This window comes from Macrobrachium nipponense, chromosome 6 (genome assembly GCF_015104395.2).
Source record: "Macrobrachium nipponense isolate FS-2020 chromosome 6, ASM1510439v2, whole genome shotgun sequence".
Taxonomy (NCBI): Eukaryota; Metazoa; Arthropoda; class Malacostraca; order Decapoda; family Palaemonidae; genus Macrobrachium; species Macrobrachium nipponense.
The window spans coordinates 62944176-62964175 of NC_061108.1; the positions used below are offsets into that span (position 1 = coordinate 62944176).

At 43.6% G+C, this 20000-nt stretch overlaps 1 protein-coding gene across 1 annotated transcript in view; it reads right to left on the minus strand.

Annotated features, from left to right (window-relative positions):
- The window catches only part of LOC135216338 (WD repeat-containing protein 19-like), a 927827-nt gene that overhangs the window by 148426 nt on the left and 759401 nt on the right, over positions 1 to 20000 (minus strand). The window contains 2 exon segments of the mRNA XM_064251544.1: positions 6133 to 6229; positions 19025 to 19180. Of these exon segments, the coding sequence (XP_064107614.1) occupies positions 6133 to 6229; positions 19025 to 19180 (253 nt within the window).

Sequence of the window (20000 nt, forward strand, 5' to 3'; positions counted from 1 at the left end):
TTGTCCTGGTTGCGGTAGTCATCATCGTCATTGCTGTCCTAGTCCTGGTCCTCATCACCATCACGAGCTCCACCACTTTCAGCAAATGTTTTGTAAAGTTTCTTGATCTTCATGCAGATGATGTTGGTATCCAGCGAGATATTCTTCCTACAGTCATTGATCCACAAGGCCAATGCAGACTCTATCCTCCCAATGGCCTTATTGCAGGGAGTTACCACACTCTGCGCAGTCTTGTTAAAAGACAATGCTGCTGTCTTCCTTATATTCTTTTCGTCTTTCTCCATGTAGCGAAAGATTCATTGATCCTGTAATGGTGGCTTTCAGATGCATAGCTTCTCCCTTCCTTTAGCATGTCAAGGAGTTTCACCTTTTCTGCGATGGTAACATCTTTCTTTGGTGCTTGAGTTCGGTGCCAGAAGCCTTAGAAGATGTAGGACATTTGGGTGATATGCTGCTGAGCAGGAGAAGAAGGCGACTGATGCTATGGTTACTTAGCCAATCAGTGCCCAGGATACAGAAAACGGAGCTCTGGTCAGTTGTCTCCCATCCATCAGCCAATAGCATACTGTGTACGATTTCAACGTGGCCAAACTAGCTCAAGTGGAAGCATCTGTACTGTGTTTTCCCTATGAGCGAGTGTTTGTTTACTTGTCTGCTCTACACTATGTATTTTATTTTGGTTCCAAATTCATTACATTCTGTTTTACGTAAAGATCAAACAAGTTTGTCAAATATTTATTGAATCATTGAAAACAATAAAAAAAATTACCAGTTTCTCTGCATACAGAAGTAGAGATTGTAAAAAACTAAGGGAATAAATGGGAAACATAAATATTCTTGTAAAGACGTGTTCTTTGCCCATTAATTATGATCATGTAACGCATCTATCAACACAGCAAGAATCTCATGTATATATTTGTATGTAGAATTTCCAAGCCTTTTCGCAAATATATATTTTATCACTGTATGTACATTATGTCTCTTGTTATTATTTGAGTGACTGTAAACACAGAAATTGCTCTCACTCAGTGTGCAGGTCGCGAGACCTGGGGTCGGGCACCACATTTCCGTCCACACACTGCTATGTACCCTTTGCCCAGGTAATAAATCAGTTAGTACCAAGTTCTGTCTTCTTTGACCTTACAACTGGTGACCTAAGGGGAGATGGTAAACACAGCGGTTTTGGCTTCACCATTAACGGACTCACTACAGCTGTTTTACCTTCAGAAGGTCTTTAACAGAACCATTTGGCGACAAACTCTAGACCTCTGAAAGCTCCTTCCTTGGAGAACACCCAAGTCACTAACTGACTAATTACGGCGTACCTTCTTCAGGTACGTTCTGGCGTTCTCGAATGGTTTGGCCCTGCCATTTACGATTCATGTCGACCGTATTCAGAAAGTCATTAACAAAACCACATGGCATATAGTTCTGACTTCTGATGGGCCCCAAACACCAATTCATTGAACATACCAAGTTCTACCCCTTGCCACCCAAGAAACTCCATGATGCATTCACCGAGATGGAAAGGATGGGTATCTGCAAAGGCATAGAGTTCATGGGCATCCTCCCCTACAAATAGTGAAGAAACCAGATGGTTCCTGGAGGCCCTGTGGAGACTATCCTCTCCCAAACATGCAGGACCTAACAGGAGCCCCGCACAGGGCCAAGATTTTCACAAAAATGGATTTGCTCAAATCTTACTTTCAGGTGCCAGTACATCCCAACGACATTCCGAAGACAGCCATCATCATGCCATTTGGGACATATATCTTCTCTTACTCCACCTTCGGCCTCAGGATGCTGGGGCCACATTCCAACGCTTGATGGACAGCATCTTGGGGGACCTACCTTTCTGCGTCTGCTATGGGCGACATCCTGATCTTCTCCAGGTCCCCTGAGGAGCACCTGGGTCACGACAGGGCTATGCTGAAACACCTTCAGGAGAACGGTTTGATCGTCAGATTCAACAAATGTACCTTAGGAGCCGAGAAGGTAGACTTCCTGAGACATGAGGTCCTTCTGACAGGCGTCCGCCCCATGGCCTTCAAGGTGGACGCAGTGAAGGATTTTCCAACACCAAAAACGATCAAGCCCCTGCGGGAGTTCCTCGGCATGGTCAACTACTACTGACGATTCTTGCCGGACATCGCCTACATCATGTATGCCCTAACCAGAGTGCTGAAGGGGAAGCCAAAAGCATGGACTTGGGAAGTCCCACAGCAAAAGGCATTCGAACAGACGAAGGCAGCCCTTGCCAAAGTCACAGACTTAACATATCAAGACCCCACTGCCCCCTGAGACTTACCACCACCTCCAGCAATGTCGCTTACAGAGCCGTGCTGGAGCAGATAGTAAATGGTTCCCCCCACCCGCTTGCAGTTTTTAGCCACAAGTTGAAGCTGCGGGAGACCCACTATGGTGCATTCGACAGGGAACTGCTGGCAATCTACCAAGCTGTGCGGCACTTCAAGTACCTCTTGGATGACACCCCATTCACCTTCCTAACAGACCACAAGCCATTGGTACATGCATTCATGAAGGCGGAAGATGCATGGTCGGCAAGATGGCAACGACACCTGGCGGCTATCTCTGAATTCGGATGCACCATCAGCTAAGGTTCCCGGCAAGAAGAACCCGGTAGCCAACGCCCTATCAAGGATTGAAATAAATTCAGTCCACTTGTGCATAGACTACGAAAACCTGGCGAAGGAACAGGCCACAGACCTAGGAACGGCAGCTTACCACACGGCACTTACAGCACTGAAAAGGGAATAGGTGAATCCAGATCAACACGTCTCTGCGACACCAGCACAAACCGGCTGCGCCCCCTGATATTCACATCACAAAGAAAGCAGGCTTTCGACATCATCCATTTGCTGTCCCGCATCCATCACGATGAACAACAACACACCGGATGACAGAGTAATTCAGGAAAGACGTATCAGAATGGGCGAAGAACTGCATACCATACCAGACAAGTAAGATCACCCAGCACATGGAATCAAGCGTCAGAAACTTCTCTCAACCACAACGGTGTTTCGGGCACATCCACGTAGGTGTTGTAGGACCTCTGCTGCAATCAGGGGGTGCCAGATACCTCCTGACAGTCACAGACCATTCCACAAGATGGCCAGAAGCAACCCCAATGGTAGAAGCATCAACAAGCACCTGTACAGAAGCCCTACTATCAAGTTGGATAAGCCATTTCTGTGTGCCAGACGATATAACTACAGGACAGAGGCCTGGCATTCTTGTCAGAACTCTGGGTCTCCCTGATGGGGACAATAGTCCAAAATACAACAGCATACAACCCTACAGCCAACAGTATGGTGGAAAGGACCCACCATTCATTAAAAGCAGCTCTAATGCATGTTGTACTGATGAGAATTGGAAGGCACAACTGCCCTGGGTCCTGCTGGGTCTCCGCACCGCACCAAGGGTAAACGGCGAGGAATCTCCCGCAGAAAAAGTCTACAGTGAAGCATTGGCCGCCAAATACCTGGAGAATTCTTCCCCATAGAGTCAGGTGACCCAGATACACCCCTTCCAAGACTAGGAGAAATTGCAAAGAAGTTTGTGCCCTGCCAGAAGACCTTTGCAGACAGGACCCACAACTTCAGCTAAGAAGGCCTGAAAACCTGCACGCACATCTTCATGAGGAACGACACCCACTGCCCACCCATGACCAGACCATATAGAGGACCATACCGAGTCGTCAGTAGAACATTCAAGGCCTACCTCCTCAACATCCATGGGTGGGAAGACTGGATATCTATCAACAGGTTAAAGCCAGCCTTCCTGATGGACAGCAGAACCCAGGAGGAAACCAGCAGATGTCCAAGAATTCTTCCACAGAACAAGACCTCGGATGAAGGAAGCGGCATCCTGAAATGAGGTCAAGGACGTCCCAAGGGCCGCACTAAGGATGTCATCCGACCGGCAAAACCGCCCCACAGCCACAAATATCAAGAAGACGGGGTTGGCTCCTGCTCCCAAGAAGATACCGTGATTAACATTCAACAGATCTTCCAATCAATATTTCATAATAATTGTCTTGGGGTGGAAGTACTTGTAAAGATGTCTTCTTTACCCATTGATTACGCTCATGTAACTCATCTTTCAACGCAGCAAGAATCTCATGTATAGTATCTTTGTACGTAGAATTTCCTGGCCCTTTTGCCAATATATGTTTTATCGCTGTATGCACATTATGTCTCTTGTTATTGTTATTTGATTGACTGTTAACAAACAAATTGCTCTCACTCAGTGTGCGGGTCGTGAGACCTGGGGTCGGGCACCACGTTTCTGTCCGCATGCTGCTATGTATACCCTGTGCCCCAGTAATAAATCAGTTAGTACCCAGTTCTGTCTTTTTTGACTTCACATTCTTTTCAGTTTTTAGGCTAGAAAATACTTGTTTTAATGCAAAAATAAAACTTTTAGACTAGGAAATGCTTTTTTATCACAAAAATGAAAATCTTAAGCTAGAAAATGCTTTTTTAACAAAAAATAAAAATTTTAAGCTGGAAAATGCTTATTTTACCACAAATAAAAATAAATACAGCAAAATCCCAAGATGAAACAAAAAATCTGTGATAAATTTAGATATATATTAAATTTAAAAATTCCATGATGCAGTGAACTGTGATATAGCAAGAGACAACTGGGTTTCAATTTTGAGCGAATTCTAATTTGACAGTCATTTTCCAATATGGAAGCTAACGCGTGCATGGGAAACCATAGAACTTCTGATATGTTGTTCATGTCATATATTTCCACATTTATGGATAGTTTCAGCTTTTATATATAATTATTGCACTAAAACCATGTATTTTTACCTAATGTTCCTGACCTGCTATTCATTCAAGGATCAGGGCTACAATAAATCCAGAATGGAACTTCATTCAACATATATTTAGGCACAGTCAAAACTTGAAGATTAAAAAAACAATACAATGACAGGAAAAATGAGCATGAAGTTTCACATGCCAGGCTCCTCATCTCCATTGAGTCCTGATGGTCTACAGTGGAACTCCCTCTAATGGAGGGGAAACTTATTCTGAAGACATCTAGATATTTAGCATAGGTTGCTGTGGTGTGATGTAACCACAATCCACTCATAGTTGCCCTCCTGGTGAACAATTACTGTGTCTCCAATAGTCATGTTGAGTGGTTAAGTGTCAACCACATCAGCAAAATGCTTGTTGATAGCTACATTGTTGTGATGGGCTTAAAGTCACTTCCTTAGAGTGATCATGTGCTAGTGTAGTGTAGCTTATATTTTAATCAGTTTGTAACCTCATACAACTTCAATGAGCTATAGGAGGTATTGTCCCTGTTCAAATTTATTTCTTTGGAGAGGCTAACTAAAAAAACTCCCATGTTTGTGCAAAGGTGATCAAACATTTAAGGGATTATTTCCGCTTCCCATAACAGAATTTGACAGCTTCCCATAAGACAGAATTTGATTATTTATCTGGATATTTTCCTATGTGTACCATTAAGGATGGATGAACCTTGCTCTAACGTTTTCCTTGGTCATTATACCCAGATATTTGTAATTTTCAAAGTGCATTTCCATCCTTTCATCACTGGACCCAGCACTAGGAGCAGAACTTGACATGAACCATTCACCCTATTTAACCACATTACTTTAGGTAAGGACAATTGTTATTCAACTACATCCATCTTTTCCATGATTAATCAAAATATATTCAGTGCCACTTACAAAACAAAAAGGAGGATATTTTGATCACATTTGGCTAAAAGATTAGGGTAATTAACAGATAAACAGTGTTTTGAAAATCATGGGGATGTTACTTAGTGATGTAGGTTTCAAACATTTGAAAAAAGTGAAACTTTAAGGATTGAGAAGGTTTGGACATGCAACGAGGTGGGGGGAGCGGTGGTTTAACTGAAAATATCGGCAAGGAGACTAGCAGTCAGCAAAAAATTGTGTAGAAAGTGTATAAATTAATGCCCTACCAGGAGAGATTTTATATATAAAGTGTTCAGAACTAAGAAGAGTAGAGAGCTCATCTAGTTCCATAAAGGGAAAGTCCAAGAGAGAGATGTTCATGCTGACAGTTTCGATTCTATAAAGATAAGTTTTCAGCAAAAATAACACACCTGAATTTTGTTCTTCCCTTGCTATGATAATAGCAGTTTTAGCTGCCTCTCTGTACTGTTTCTTTGCCATGTACAACCGGAAAAGGAACTTTGCATCCTGAAATTAGATGGGTCATACATAATGTAATGCCATTGAAAATTCTTTTCCTTTACATTCAAACCTCCCAAATAAATGCTTTATAGGACAAAAAATATTTTACGGTCTTTCAAAGTAAGTTGATAATCCATCCAATTCATCATATTACATTGAACTAAATTTACCCTAAATATATAAGCACAAAGTTACTTTATGGAATTATTTCAGGGGTTAAGCACTAACAAAAGGTTAACATCATGGTGTTTATGGTTTACTAAGCATATAATTTTTCTTAAAAATTACATCTGTTTTTTTCAATACAAACCCATAAATTGACATTAGCGTTATATGGGTCCAAGCAAACTTTTATGCACTCCACAAAAATGATGAATTAGTACTCCAGTTCTTGGAGAGTAAGTATCCAGGCTCCATTGGCCCTCTGGTGGCAAATGAGTTTGTGTTTGTGTTGTCTTAATCAGCTGTGAGGGGTAGATGGTATGGGAGATTGGTAAATCCTGTAGTGGGATCATGTTGAAAAAATGACTGTTTTAAAACAACAGATTTAAAACATCAGATTTGTTTCAACATAAACTTATTGCTTTATAACACCCTGAATAGGTGTTTGGGAGGGAAGGCTTCTATAAATGCTGCTCCATAACATATATAAACAGAACCAGGGACTATAATGCCTTGAGATTGGTCTGGTAGTACCCACAAGTTCTGAGCACTAATACGAGGTAAAGAATTAGACTGGAATCTTATTAACAAGGTGGTGGGCTGTACTGTTTGGACTGACTGAATACGGATAAAGATGTAACTGCTACATTCTCAACCTGCTCCTTCGAGGGACAAGAAACATGAGACGGCTGCTCCCAATGGGATCAACTGATATTAAAGGATTTGTGGTTTAGAATGAAGAATTAGATCTCAAAGGGGTTGATGAAAATTCTCCAGAGGTAAAAGCCAGAGGTTGAAACAGCATACTTTTATTATCTGTAATTTTCACTTTAGATATCTGACTAGAAGTATTGCTACTGGCCTGTAAGTTGAATTGTTTGACACAAGGTAGATCATGTTCAACATTGTACTTCTATTAAGAATATGCCACTGGAAAAGAGCAGTTAGGAAACCCATGCCTAAAATATTCACCCTCCCAAGACAGATGCCCATAACTGAATGGATACAGGATAAGGTCTTCCTTCTTCTTTAATTATCCTAAATAGGATGATCAAGCTTGAACAAAATATTTTAAGTATCTGTAACAACATCAGTTATTCTGTTACAAAATCTAGTATGTATACAGTACAAAAAAAAAACACCATCTGGATTCACTACGCGCAAGGTAAAAGCAATAGACCCTAGAAAAAAATTATTACCTGCAGACTCATAGATTCATATGTAAAACTAGTCAAATGGTCCAGGGCTAAGCCTTCTGCCTCAGAGCAGGAGAGCCAGATGCCCTCTGCAAATCTTTCTAACCCAACATTCTTCATCAGCCCTCAAACTGACAGGTTCACCAGGAGGAGGTAGGTCTTCACATCCTCTGAGAAGCCAGGCAGAGTGACTGGAGAGTAGAGACTTATACTGTCCATTGCCCAAAGAACCTATCTCCTCTCGATCAACCTGCACAAGCAGGGACCAAAGCAACCAAGAGGATGGTGCAGACTTTAGGGTGAAACCCAAATGTGCTCAACAGAGGACAAGTATTGAGCTCACTGCACTTACAAATAAGCTCAATGGCCTTGCATAAATGCCTCTCCAACTTAACTTGCATGGGTTTCACATGCAGGGAGCTGTCAAGTCCAGTACATCCAAAATAGACTAAGCTATCCTTCACCAAGGTAGAGGGGCATGCTGTAGCTCAACACTGCTTTGCTTAGGCGATCATAACATGTTGTCCAGAATGAGTCTGAAACATGGTCAAGTGGCACTAAGGTGATCAAACACAATCACCCTTACAGCCCTCATTACCCAAATAGAAGCTTATCTGGAGAGGCTAACCCCACAACCCAATCACTGCCCGTTCCAAGCAGAGCAGCACTAAGCAGTGCTCATGCAACTTTAGCTGCAAACTGTATTGGTTGGTGCCATGCATAGGGGTACAGCTATGCTCACAACACTCAGGAAGCCTATTGCCAGCACGTTCTAGAACATACCAAGATAGCTCTAGAGACCTATGATGATATGTATTCTGGGGGAAGGGCAGACTATTCCAAATGTGCTTCTGAAAAGACAAACATGAAAAAACCCAAAGTTATCCTTTTCCCAAGTGCTAAGCCAGAGAACAAAGTGAGTAATACACTGAGAACCTAGCTTAACATGGGCAGACCCATACAACAGAGATTGAACACAAGGAGACTCATATATCAATCCATCTGCACTGCCAACAACCGCCTGAGCCAGAGAACGGTTGCTGGGATCACTCTCAATCCCAGTAGAAAAGTGATGGTTATGAGAAGACTTCTTAGCCTTATTGCAGAGAGCAGTCTTCCAGACCTTCTTATGCTACTCCTCTTACAAAGATGAGGAAGACAAGGATAAGGAAGAATGTGAGGAGGAAGATGATATGGAGGAGGCAGAAGACAGCACAACACTGCTTCTTTAACCTTCTTCAATCAAGCATCTCAACATCCTCTCCCATGTTCACTGAGGACAACGTCAATGCGTGTATTTCCTAGAGCAGCGGTCGCCAACCTTTTGAACTTCATGGACCATTAATATAATAAGTTTAAATTTGGCAGACTATTAGTACAAATCTTAAAAATCAGAAAACTTTTACTCTAGTAATATGAAATGCACCTACTAAATATAAAAAAATATATAGCTTAATTATTACAAAAACAAATGAAAATTGAACTTAAAGCATTATACATTTTAGTGATATTTGTTCCTGTTTATTTGAAATAAGTTTGTTGATTTTTGGCTCCAATGACATTACTGCAAGAGAGAGCTGCTTTTATTTGCAGCCGAGATCCAAATTTTTAATGCTAAATTGCCGTAAAATGCTAAATATCACAAATTCTTGGTAATTTGTATTTTTTCTAGCTATACTTAACTCAAACTACTTTTAATAGGAGAATCCTGGGATGTCAATCCTGGTACCTACCAGAAAAATCTGGTTATCCCCTCCACACCAAACCACTGAGGCAGCAGGATATGCCCTGAGGGTCAACGCCCATGCAACCCAAGACCCAGGTCACCAGTGCTTTCCACCTCCGAGGGCTCCTGCCCTAAGATACCCCAGGAAGGTTGGGAGGGCCTGAAACTTAAAGTAGTTTGAGGTAAGTATAGCTAGAAAAATACAAATTACCTAGAATTTGTGATTTGTTCCAACACTGTATACTCAACTTCAACTACTTCTAATAGGAGACTTATCCATTAGGAGGTGGGGGTAGCTTAATGAGGCCCGACCCACAGAGAGTAGTCCAGGGGAGCAACGTTGAAGTCCCAGCCCTACCCATTAGACGTGCGTGGGGCTAGGAAGGGGCCCCTACTATGCCGCTGGCTGGTACAGGAGAGGGGATAGCAGATAAACAGACATGATAAGGTTTGTTCCTACTAGTCCAATTCGTACACATTCAGTCTTACCTTAAGGTTTGGGGGATCCTATGTATTGCAGATAGACCCGGGGAGAAAGGTAAGGTAGGGGGAAAAGGGGGTACACATTCATACTGCCACTTATGCCCTCCAGTGTCCCCATGCCAAATGGGGGCTCAGATCTGCTGCTGGGCAGCCACCACTGGCCCAATCACGAATGCATTTAGTGATTTGTGGGTGCAATCCTGTAGGTAGTGAGCTGTGAATGCGGACTGTCTGTTCCACATTCTGGCCCTCAGAACCTGGTTGACTGCCAGGTTCTTTGAGGAGGCTAGAGAGGTGCCAATGCCCCTTGATCTCGTGGGGTCTGGTGCTCTTGGGGGTAGGATCACCCAGTCCTCCATAGGCCCTCCTGATTGTCTCCTTTAGCCAGAAGGAGATAGTGTTACTCGAAACTGCCTTCTTCTCCCTGGCCTGTACTTGGCTGTCCTGCTGAGGTACTTCCTTACTGCCCGGACCGGACATAAGAGAAGATCCTATGGGTCACCTGATCTCGCTATGGCCAGAATTGAGAACTCCTCGAACCTGGAGTCCAAGAGTGCAGGATTCTGGGTCTTAGCCACGAAGGAGGGTACATATCGAAAGGTGAGATCCTCCCAACCTTTTGAGGGGGAAACCTCACGAGCCAACCCATGAAGTTCCCCCCACTCTCTTGGCGGACACAAAGGCTAGAAGAAAGACCGTCTCCAGGGTCAACTCCCTATCTAGGATGTCCTTAAGGGGCTCGTAAGGAGGCCTCTTCAAGGAATCTAGAACCTTAGTGGCGTCCCACTGAGGAGCTTGCAAGGCGTTCAGGGAACATGCTCGCTCAAAACTCTTGATCAACATCAAAAAGTGCTTGGAGTTCCCTAAGTCCAAGCCCTTCAGGAGGAAGACCTGACCGAGGGCGGCTGTGACCGAGAGGCCTTTGTCGAGTCTCAGGTGTACCAGGAAGTCCACTATCTGGGGAATCTTGGCTTGCAGGGGCTTCAGGCCTCTCTCTCTGCGCCAGTGCCTGAAGGCCGCCCATTTAGCTTGAAAGATAGCCGTTGAAGACTTCCTTAGGTACCCCGACATCTGGGAGGCTGCTCTCTAGAAGCCTTCCCTACTCAGCAGCCACTCGACAGTCTCCACCCATGAAGGGACAGAGCTTGGAGCCCTTCCTGGTATCTTTTGAAGTGTGGCTGCCTTAGAAAGTCTGGTCTGAGGGCTAGTTTCCAGGGGTCCTAAACTGCTAAGTCCTGGAGGTCTGAGAACCATTCCTTGTTGGGACACAAGGGAGCTACCAGCGTCAGCTGAGCCCCCTTTGACTTTCTTAGCCGGTTTAGCACCTGTCTGATCGCTCCGAGGGGTGGGAATGTGTACGCACCCATCCCATCCCATGTGTGTTGAAACACGTCCTCCATCACTGCTACCGGGTCGGGCACTGGAGAGCAGAACACCGGGAGCTTGGCATTCAATCTCGTAGCCAACAGGTCCAAGAAGGGGGAGCCCCACTTTTTGATCAGCTCTCTCGCTACATTGGGGTGTTGGGACCACTCTGACCCTATCACCTGGCCCTGCCTGCTTAGACTGTCTATGATCATGTTTCTCTTTCCTGGAATGAACCACGCCGTCTGCCCTGCTTCCTGACATAGGCTACTACTGTGGCGTTGTTGCACATTAGTGCCACCACTTAGTTCCTGATCTTTTCCTCAAACCCAAGCAGAGCCCTCTGAATTACTAGTAATGGCAGCCTGTTTATATGTAGGGCTCCATCCTGTTCCGTCCCGACACCTTCTCTTGTCTCCAACTGCAGGTGGGCACCCCATTCCTCCTTAGATCCATCCTTGAACAGAAGCATATCTTGGGGGAGATCCAAGAGGGGTACCCCATGGAGGTTTTTTTTTTTTGGTCGATCCACCATAGGAGGGCTTCCCTGGTGTCCTGAGAGGGTAGGATGCAACTCAGCAAGGGGTCCACCTGGGGCCAGCAGCCCTCCTTCAAGCTCCATTAAATCCAAGATGGCGTCCTGTAATAGTCTATTATATGCTAACTTTAATTCAGGCCAGCACATAAGGATGAAATGAAATGTTTTGTGTATTGTGACACATTTTGACACATGCAAATGATTTCCAAAACTATTTTTTATATTTTACGGTAAATTACCTGGTATAAAAATGAATTGTGTCATTATTTTATGAATTTTCTAAAAAATTGTTTCTGTCATCAAACAGTTAATTACTGACCAACATCTTATGTGTGTGCTGGGACGAACATCCTCTTCATTTGATCAGCTGAGAGTATAGCTGCATTAAAAGTCTGTGATAGGCCTGAATGAGTTGCCACCAACATCAAGTGTTATACGATGGTATTAGAAAAGGGCCTCTTATGAGATACGAAATGCACTCAACTTGCTTGATGAGGAACCTTATGCTCTCGAATCATGCATTTATTGTTGGAGGAATCAAGATCGAATTCTTCTTCCCCAGAAGAGTTTGAAGCCACTCCCTGACAATATACTTACAGGTGTCTAGAACGTCTTACATCATTGTAGCTAGATGATACACCTATTCGATTTAATGTTGTGATAATCTCTCTACTTCGAGCTTTTTTCATAGATTGTATACTAGTCTGTAGGGGTGTTTTCCTGCAACCACTCTGCAGCAGTAATGTGGGAGGAGTTCATTTTTCCTAGAATTGGGAGCAAATTGAATTTTCTCACCATAATGGTCAACAAGAAATTTTTTAACATCTCTATTATATATCTGAAAATCTAGTGTGTCATCTACATCACACATACTACTCATTCGTATGTCTGAAACATGCCCAAGTTGTAAGAGAGTGTCAATGTGTTCTAATGTTTTTACAAAACAAACTTGTTTAACTAAAGTACTTGATTTGAAAGTTTCTTCGAGAAAACAACTGCAGCATTGTGTCTCAAGTTCATATCTTCTTATGTAGTGTCTAATACAGACCTTGTGGCAGTAAATATCTGCAGCAGAAATGTCATTTATACAATTTAACTCAACAGCCCTACAATACACTTCATCTTTGAAATATCTAATAGCAGTAAAAAATGTTTCAGCAGCATTTTACTCACTAATTCGTAACTTCTCTCAAAATTACCTAATTGACTTTAAACCTTTCCCTTGGTGTAACATTACTGCGTTGTTACTGGCTAAAAGATGTTTAATTTTCAGCTTCACATGAAGTTTCTGCATCCCTGGTTAAAGTTTCTACATCATCATCTATTTGTTTAAGTTTTTTACTGTGTGTGTACCACTTGATATACTTGTTGTTGTGATAAACTTAAAATATAGCTCCCTCCTCTGCTCTTTTCAGTCTTTCAGTAACAATGTCATTTTGTATATCTGCAGCATGCTTCTCGTCAAGCCTCGGATGGATGTGAGTTTTATTTCATTTTTTTTTTTTTTTTTTTTGAGTCATGCTTCGGCAGATAATGTATTTGTTGAGAAGGCTTCTGGCTTGTATTTTTATCCAATGCTAACTCAGTTACTCAGTATATCTGAAACAGATAAAAATAGTATGTTGATAGCAATTACAGCTACCAAACACTTCTAAAAACACAAAAATTGCCCACTATTGCATTCTTCTTAAGAGATTGATAAATCAAATATATTGGAAACTTACTGTAAAGTTTTCAAAGGATAAAGCAACAAAATACAATTTCATAAACCTCAGATAAACTTCTGTGTTTCCATGATTAAATCCATGTACTACTACTAGACTGAATATTAAAGTTGATAACTCCAACCTCTGAACACGTAAATATCCATTTCATATCTGAAGTGTACATGAGACCAGTGTTGCCAAAATATTCACATATTTGTAACTTCTGTTGAGAAAATTATTTAGGAAATTTATTCCTTGTACAGAAATGAGTAAAAAAAGGCATATCAAAGAGTATTCTGCTGTGAACGGTAGTAGGCACCAACTTGGATAATCTTTGTATTCCATTTCCGGTTGCCAATCATGGATTATCGTCCCTAGCCGCCATTTGCCCCAGTTTTGGAAAAAGCACAAGTAATTTTTTTTTACCTTAACCATTATATTTTCAATATCTGAAGTCGAAATTAGATGACCTTGAAATGTATACGGGCTTAATTGCCAGGGCCTGGACTATCAGGACTGATAGGTCTATGACCAGTTTTCAGCCCCCCAAGGACTTCTCCACCAAGAAGAGATGGCTAAAGAGCCCGGGGGAGTTGTCCCTCACCTGTTGGAGGGCTCCCTTCTCCAGCAATGACCGAGCTTCTGACCACGCCTCCCTGCGACCAGGCTCCTGGGGCTGGGATGAGCAGACCTCTAGTTCCCCATCAGGGGAGGCTTCACGTCCTGGAAGGGAATCCGGTAGCCATTCCTGAGCACTCCAGATTGTCCAGGTGTCAGCTCTGTGACCCTCCCAGTTCCGTCAATGATCCGAGAGGCAAACCATCCCTGTGGCGGGAGAGGAGGAAAGGGGCCTACTTCCTCCTAGGGAAGCGGCCGTTCTGGCCCCTTCTGGAGGCCGAAGGTCTGTGCCTAAAGGAGGAGGCAGAGGACAAGGGGGCTCTGCAGGAAGGTTGAGTCCCTTGTTCCTTCCAACTTCCGGATACTGGTTCTAGGCTAGACAAGGAGGGCTGCGCCCCGTACCTCTGCTGCTGTCTTGGTCGGGGGACCTCCTGCATCATAAGCTGGGCTGGGAGTCTGAAGGAAGAGGCCCTGTAAACGATGCTTTCCTTCAGCATTCCAAGGTCTCCTCCATGACATCCTCAGGGAAGAGAGACTCACCTGTGATCGGGGTGTTCCTCAGGGCCTTGGCTTCCTTGTCCAGGAGCCTTCTGGGAAGCCTTGCCAAAACTGCTTTCCTCCTCCGGAGGACCCAGTTGCCCCACTGGGTTATTGACTGAGTTGTGAAGTAATTAATGGTTTTACCCCCAGACAGGACAGGTTCCTTAAATTGGCCCAACACGGCCTCGTCCTGAAGATTATGTTTGATGGCAAACCTGGCCACTGCACCAGCCTATAGGTCAAGCCTGGGAACTGCATGGGCGGCAGCCCATGCCGTGGTCTCCATCCCCATGGCCTCCTGCTGCAAGAAGGAGACCGACCCCATTAGGAGCCTCTCCTCTGAAAGGCCTGGAGCCAAGAGGGAGTCGATGTGGGTGGTGGGGTAGAACCGGAGAGGATGGGTGGCCCCATCCGGGGGACACTGGAGGCACCGGGAGCTCCACTGGGAGCGGGGTCTCAGGGTGGCCCAGTGGGGCCATCATGGGACTCCCACTGGCCGAGGAGAGAGTTGCCAAGCGATGGGGTTCGACACCACAAGGACCAGAGGGGGAACAGCCGACGGCGGGACGGCGCACCCTGCTCATGGAACCATCATGGGTACCATGAACTTGGGCAACTGTCGCGGGGACTGTCTGGCCAGAGAGTGGGGGAGCCCGCAGTGGCGTGAACTGTTGTTGTGGCTACCGCTCCTACTCCGACCCCTGTGATCCCAGCTACAACAGGGTGAGCGGGAAAAATGGCGTGGGGAGGAGGAACCTAACCTAAACTCGCTTGACTCCTCCTAGCACAGCGCCTCCTCTTCACTCTGCTTCTCCTCCTATGGGAGGCCTTGTCCAAGGACGAAGAGTCCGAGGAAGAATAATTGTTGGAGAAAGGAAGCCGCTTCGACTTCTTACTCCTACCGCTCCTGGCCAGGAGCCTGAAGCCTAACCTGGGCCAGTGCTACATCCACCGGGGCGATCCACCTTGGGGGAGAGGCCCGGTCTGCTGATCAGAAACGTCCACTGTAAGGTGCGGGGGCATACCCCAGCTCTGGAAGTCTTCGTCTCTTAGCGAGGATCTGAACGGGGTGCGAGGGGTGCCAGTCCAAGACCAGGTCTGGAACACTGAATAGCCCGTCAGCTCCCCTTGCCTCTGAGGAAAGCCATACACACCTGGGAATGTGAACGGGGGCCCTGACAAAGCGGATGATAACCCAGTGGCCACCTCAGATAGAGCAGAGGCTGGTGCTACCGGCTCCGAGACCATGCGCACCGCTGCAGGGTGAGCCGCACCAGCTGGGCGAAGCAACGTGGAGAGCATCTTGGCCTAGGGGGCCCCCTGAAGGTGGAAGTGATCCCAAACTGCCTTCAGGAACTCGTATTCTCTGGGCGGCACAACAACCTTCACATGAACAGACTCTTCGGGATCTGCAATGGGCTCACCTAGGTCCCTGCACTGGGCAGGGACAGGGGAAGACTTCAGAAGAGAAGCTGGAGACAGTGAGGGCCTAACCGACAAGGGCTCCGCCGAACGCGGCTTCTTCAAAGAGGACTTGTCCTTCTTCGACTTCTTCCTCTTGGTGGCAACCATCACCCACTGTAAGGGGGGGCCAATTCAATCATTCGTCTCTGAAGGGCCCGAGCAACGGTGTTGAAGGGTGTCGGACTCCATCAAGTGAAGGGCACACACACACACACAAGGGGGTAAACTCTGACACACAAATGAAAAGGACAAAGCATAGAATTGGGTCGATACCGCAGAGAGAAGCACTGACGCGTGTGACTGAGTCAGCGACCAGGAAAGCACTGGCGATCTGGGTCTTGGGTTGCATGGCCGTTAACCCTCGGGGCATATCCTGCCACCTCAGTAGCTTGGTGTGGAGGGGATAACCAGATTTTTCTGGTCGGTACCGGGATTGACATCCCAGGATTCTCCAATTAATAGTTCGAGGTAAGCATACGGCGTCGAAACAACTAGCATTAAAAATGTTAAGTTGGCAACACAGAGCTCACTGTCTTCTGTGCAATTTGTATAAGGGTTGCCTGAAAAGGATTGAGAACACATAAAAATTGAAATAATGTTCCAATTTTTCTGCGGACCATCAAAAATTTTTCACGGACCACCGGTTGGCAACCACTGCCCTAGAGTACAGTAGCAAGAACTGCTGAAGCAGTTACAGTGGGAGCTGAAGGGAAAAAGGAACATACATTAATGTATTGTAATAAAGCTTGGTCAGGAAATCCATGGCAAAATTAATTAGTTCCATTGAGACTGTTACAAGTAGGAAGCTTCTAGCTGAAGATGAATGTTCCAGGGCACAGAAGGTCTTCTGATGTGCTGAGAGAAGACAACACCGCCTTCCGAGCAGACGTAGCCAATGATACAGAACCAGGGATTGCAGTGGAAATGACAGGAACCAGCATCACACCAACAATAGAACCACAAGTAGGTAGAGTCAACTGATATCATTCCAGTATAAGCTAGTTCAGGAAAACTAGCATTTTTAAGGGGGAAAATTAATAAGTTTTTTATATTTGGCAGAAATACTCCTCAAGGGTCACAAAACAAAGAGCTAAAGAGTTCCCCTCCGTAAGGGGGAGCAACACCCTTTTTTAGGAAAAAAAAAACCCTACAGAAGGTAACTTTCTGCATATTTACTGATTTTTCTCCAAAACTGTGCGCCGCACAGATAAAAGGTACAAGGACAAGAAAAATAAAATATCAAATTCTGCACAAGTTCATCTCAATGTTCTTTTGCTCTAAATATTATAGTTTCAATGCAAATGAGCCCGGAAGTAGAGGACTTATTTTCGCCGAAATGTAAAAATAAGCATTTCGCCCTTACAGTCTGTTCAATTACTCTTAAACCAATAATTTCTTGCAAATATGCTATATAGACGAAATTGTAGAGTGAAGATTCATATGCATCGAAACTATAATATTTAGAGCAAAAAGACATTGAGATGAACTTGTGCAGAATTTAATATTTTATTTTTCTTGTCCCTATACCTTTTATCCATGCGGTGCACCATTTTGGAGAAAAATCGGCAAATATGTGGAAAGCTAATATCTGTAGGGGGTTTTTCCCCAAAGAAGGGGGTTACAACCCCCTTACGGAGAGGAACTCTTTAGATATTTGTTTTGTGACCCTTGTGGAGTATTTCTGTCAAATATAAAAAAACCTTATAATTTTTTCCCCTATCCACCCTTTATCATCTAATTTGCCTGGACTAGGTGAGGGATCAAGGCAAACAGCAGGAAAGGGGAACTATCATCACTCAGATGCCCTTGGAATACACCAGTTGAACCTTTGCCTTCATCTTCCTTGATCTGTGATGACTTTGGAACTATTCGGGTAAGAAGCCCCAACAACAGTCATAATAAAAAACCAAAGAAAAAAATAACACTGCTTACCGAGCGAGTGGGTACCCCTCACTCATCTGCCACTAGTTAACTACCTTGTTACAGGCTTTGACACCATACCAGGTTTTGCCTAAAATAGAAACAAAACAACTAAGGTTTGCATCCTTTCAGACTAATATAATCTTCTCGATATGATGCTTGTTTAGACCTTAATTTTAAGTTAAACAATTACCCATTTTAGTGCCAATTTTGCCTTACTTTTAGCTAAATAATTGCCCATTTGTAGTCAAACTAACATGCTTAAACAAGTCAAGAACAATATTTTTATTCCTCTATCATTACTATTTTTTCTAAGTAATAATAGTTTTACATAGTATTCCTTTTGCACCATAAAGGAGTACAATAAATTTCCTTTCACTGACATATTCATTACTTCTTTTTTATGTCTACCATTGCACGTAAAAGTCATAAAAACTTTTTTTATTCAGAACTAGATCCTTTTGTATGAAATGTGTGGAACAGAGTTAAACTTTTTCCAATCCCTCTAGATATTATCCCATTTTTTAAAGATATTTTATTTTTTATTTTGTACAGATGTAGTATTATTTAATGTCATCGAACCATTAAGATATGAAATTTGCATGAAGTGATCTGATGTATGCTGGAATCTCAAATAGTTAATATCCTAGGCTGGATACAATAACTAAATTAAAGGAACTATATAACAATAAAAACAAATACTTTTATATTACCAGCATTCCATGAGGAAACACAAGTTCCTCCCATTGTTATGTTGACTGCCAAAGACCACGTCCTTAACTGATGCTAGATGGTTGCTTGCTTAATCTATTTGAAAAAATTATCTCGCTCATCATTTTTTAACATAGTATCTCTCCAAGTGTTGGAATGAATTAAGATGAAAGGATAAATTTTCAAATGGATAGGATGCTTTCTCTAGTGGCCCGGCACTCACCTGATGGGATGGCTCAAAATTTTTTTTATTTGTCTGACTAAACCTCCAGCTGACATGCGTCACACCAAGTGATAACTAAAGTAAAAAACAAGAATCGAATACATAAAGGTGGTACTCTTTCAGGATGTATCATGAGCATTTAATAATACCTTAGGAATGCCATCAACTTCCCCCATGAGAAAGTCAATCAACTGGCGAGTAAGTGCATCATCATTGGCTGCTGCAACAACATCAATAGCCAGCTGAATACTCTCTGAATCCTCTCCACTTGAATTCTGAGCTGCTCGGATGAGATGTTTCACTGCCTATTGGAAAGATTAAGGTTAACAACATAAGTACAGTAGGTGCCGTGTTAATTTAACCAACAGCTAGGGGTTCTGCCTCTTCCACTAAAAAACGAAATTGGCAAAGTTACAAGCACTGATATACTGTATAGCCTACATGATACAGTGTCCTGGAATCATAAAGCACCCTGAAAACAGTTTGCATCATTTACAATGCAGAGCAAGTCCTTTTAAAATACTTAAAAGCCTATACCAACTGGTATTTTGTCACTATCATTAAATTTACAATATTATTTTAATTATCAGTCGATTCCAGAGCTATATCTATTAATAAGACAGATATCAGGCCTGTTCTGTTGTATTAGGCAGAAACTTGGGCACTTAAGATGAAAGAGGAGGGACTTGGAAAGACCCGAGATGAGAATGGTGAGATGTATTGCTGGAATATCACTATGGGAAAGGAGGTAGAGCCAAGATATAAAAAGAACATGTGGTACGTATATGTCATGTCAAGGAGAAGGCTAGAGAAGCTCGTCTGAGATACTATGGCCATGTAATAAGAAGAGAAGTGGAACCAACCAAGAGAGCTGATTATTAATAAGCCAGTGATTGGGAGGAGGAGTGTTGGGGGGCCGTCAGCGGATCAGATGGATGGATGTGGTGAGGAGGGATACGGGTGAGGTGGGACTGGGGGAAGAAGATGCAAGGAATCGAAATAAATGAAAAAAGTTGACTCGAGCAGCCGACCCTGCTATACAGTAGGATTAATAAGGTCGAAAGAAGAAGAAGAGTGCACTGTATAAAGTGCGTGTCAATAAAACGTTGTGTGAGCAAAAAAGAA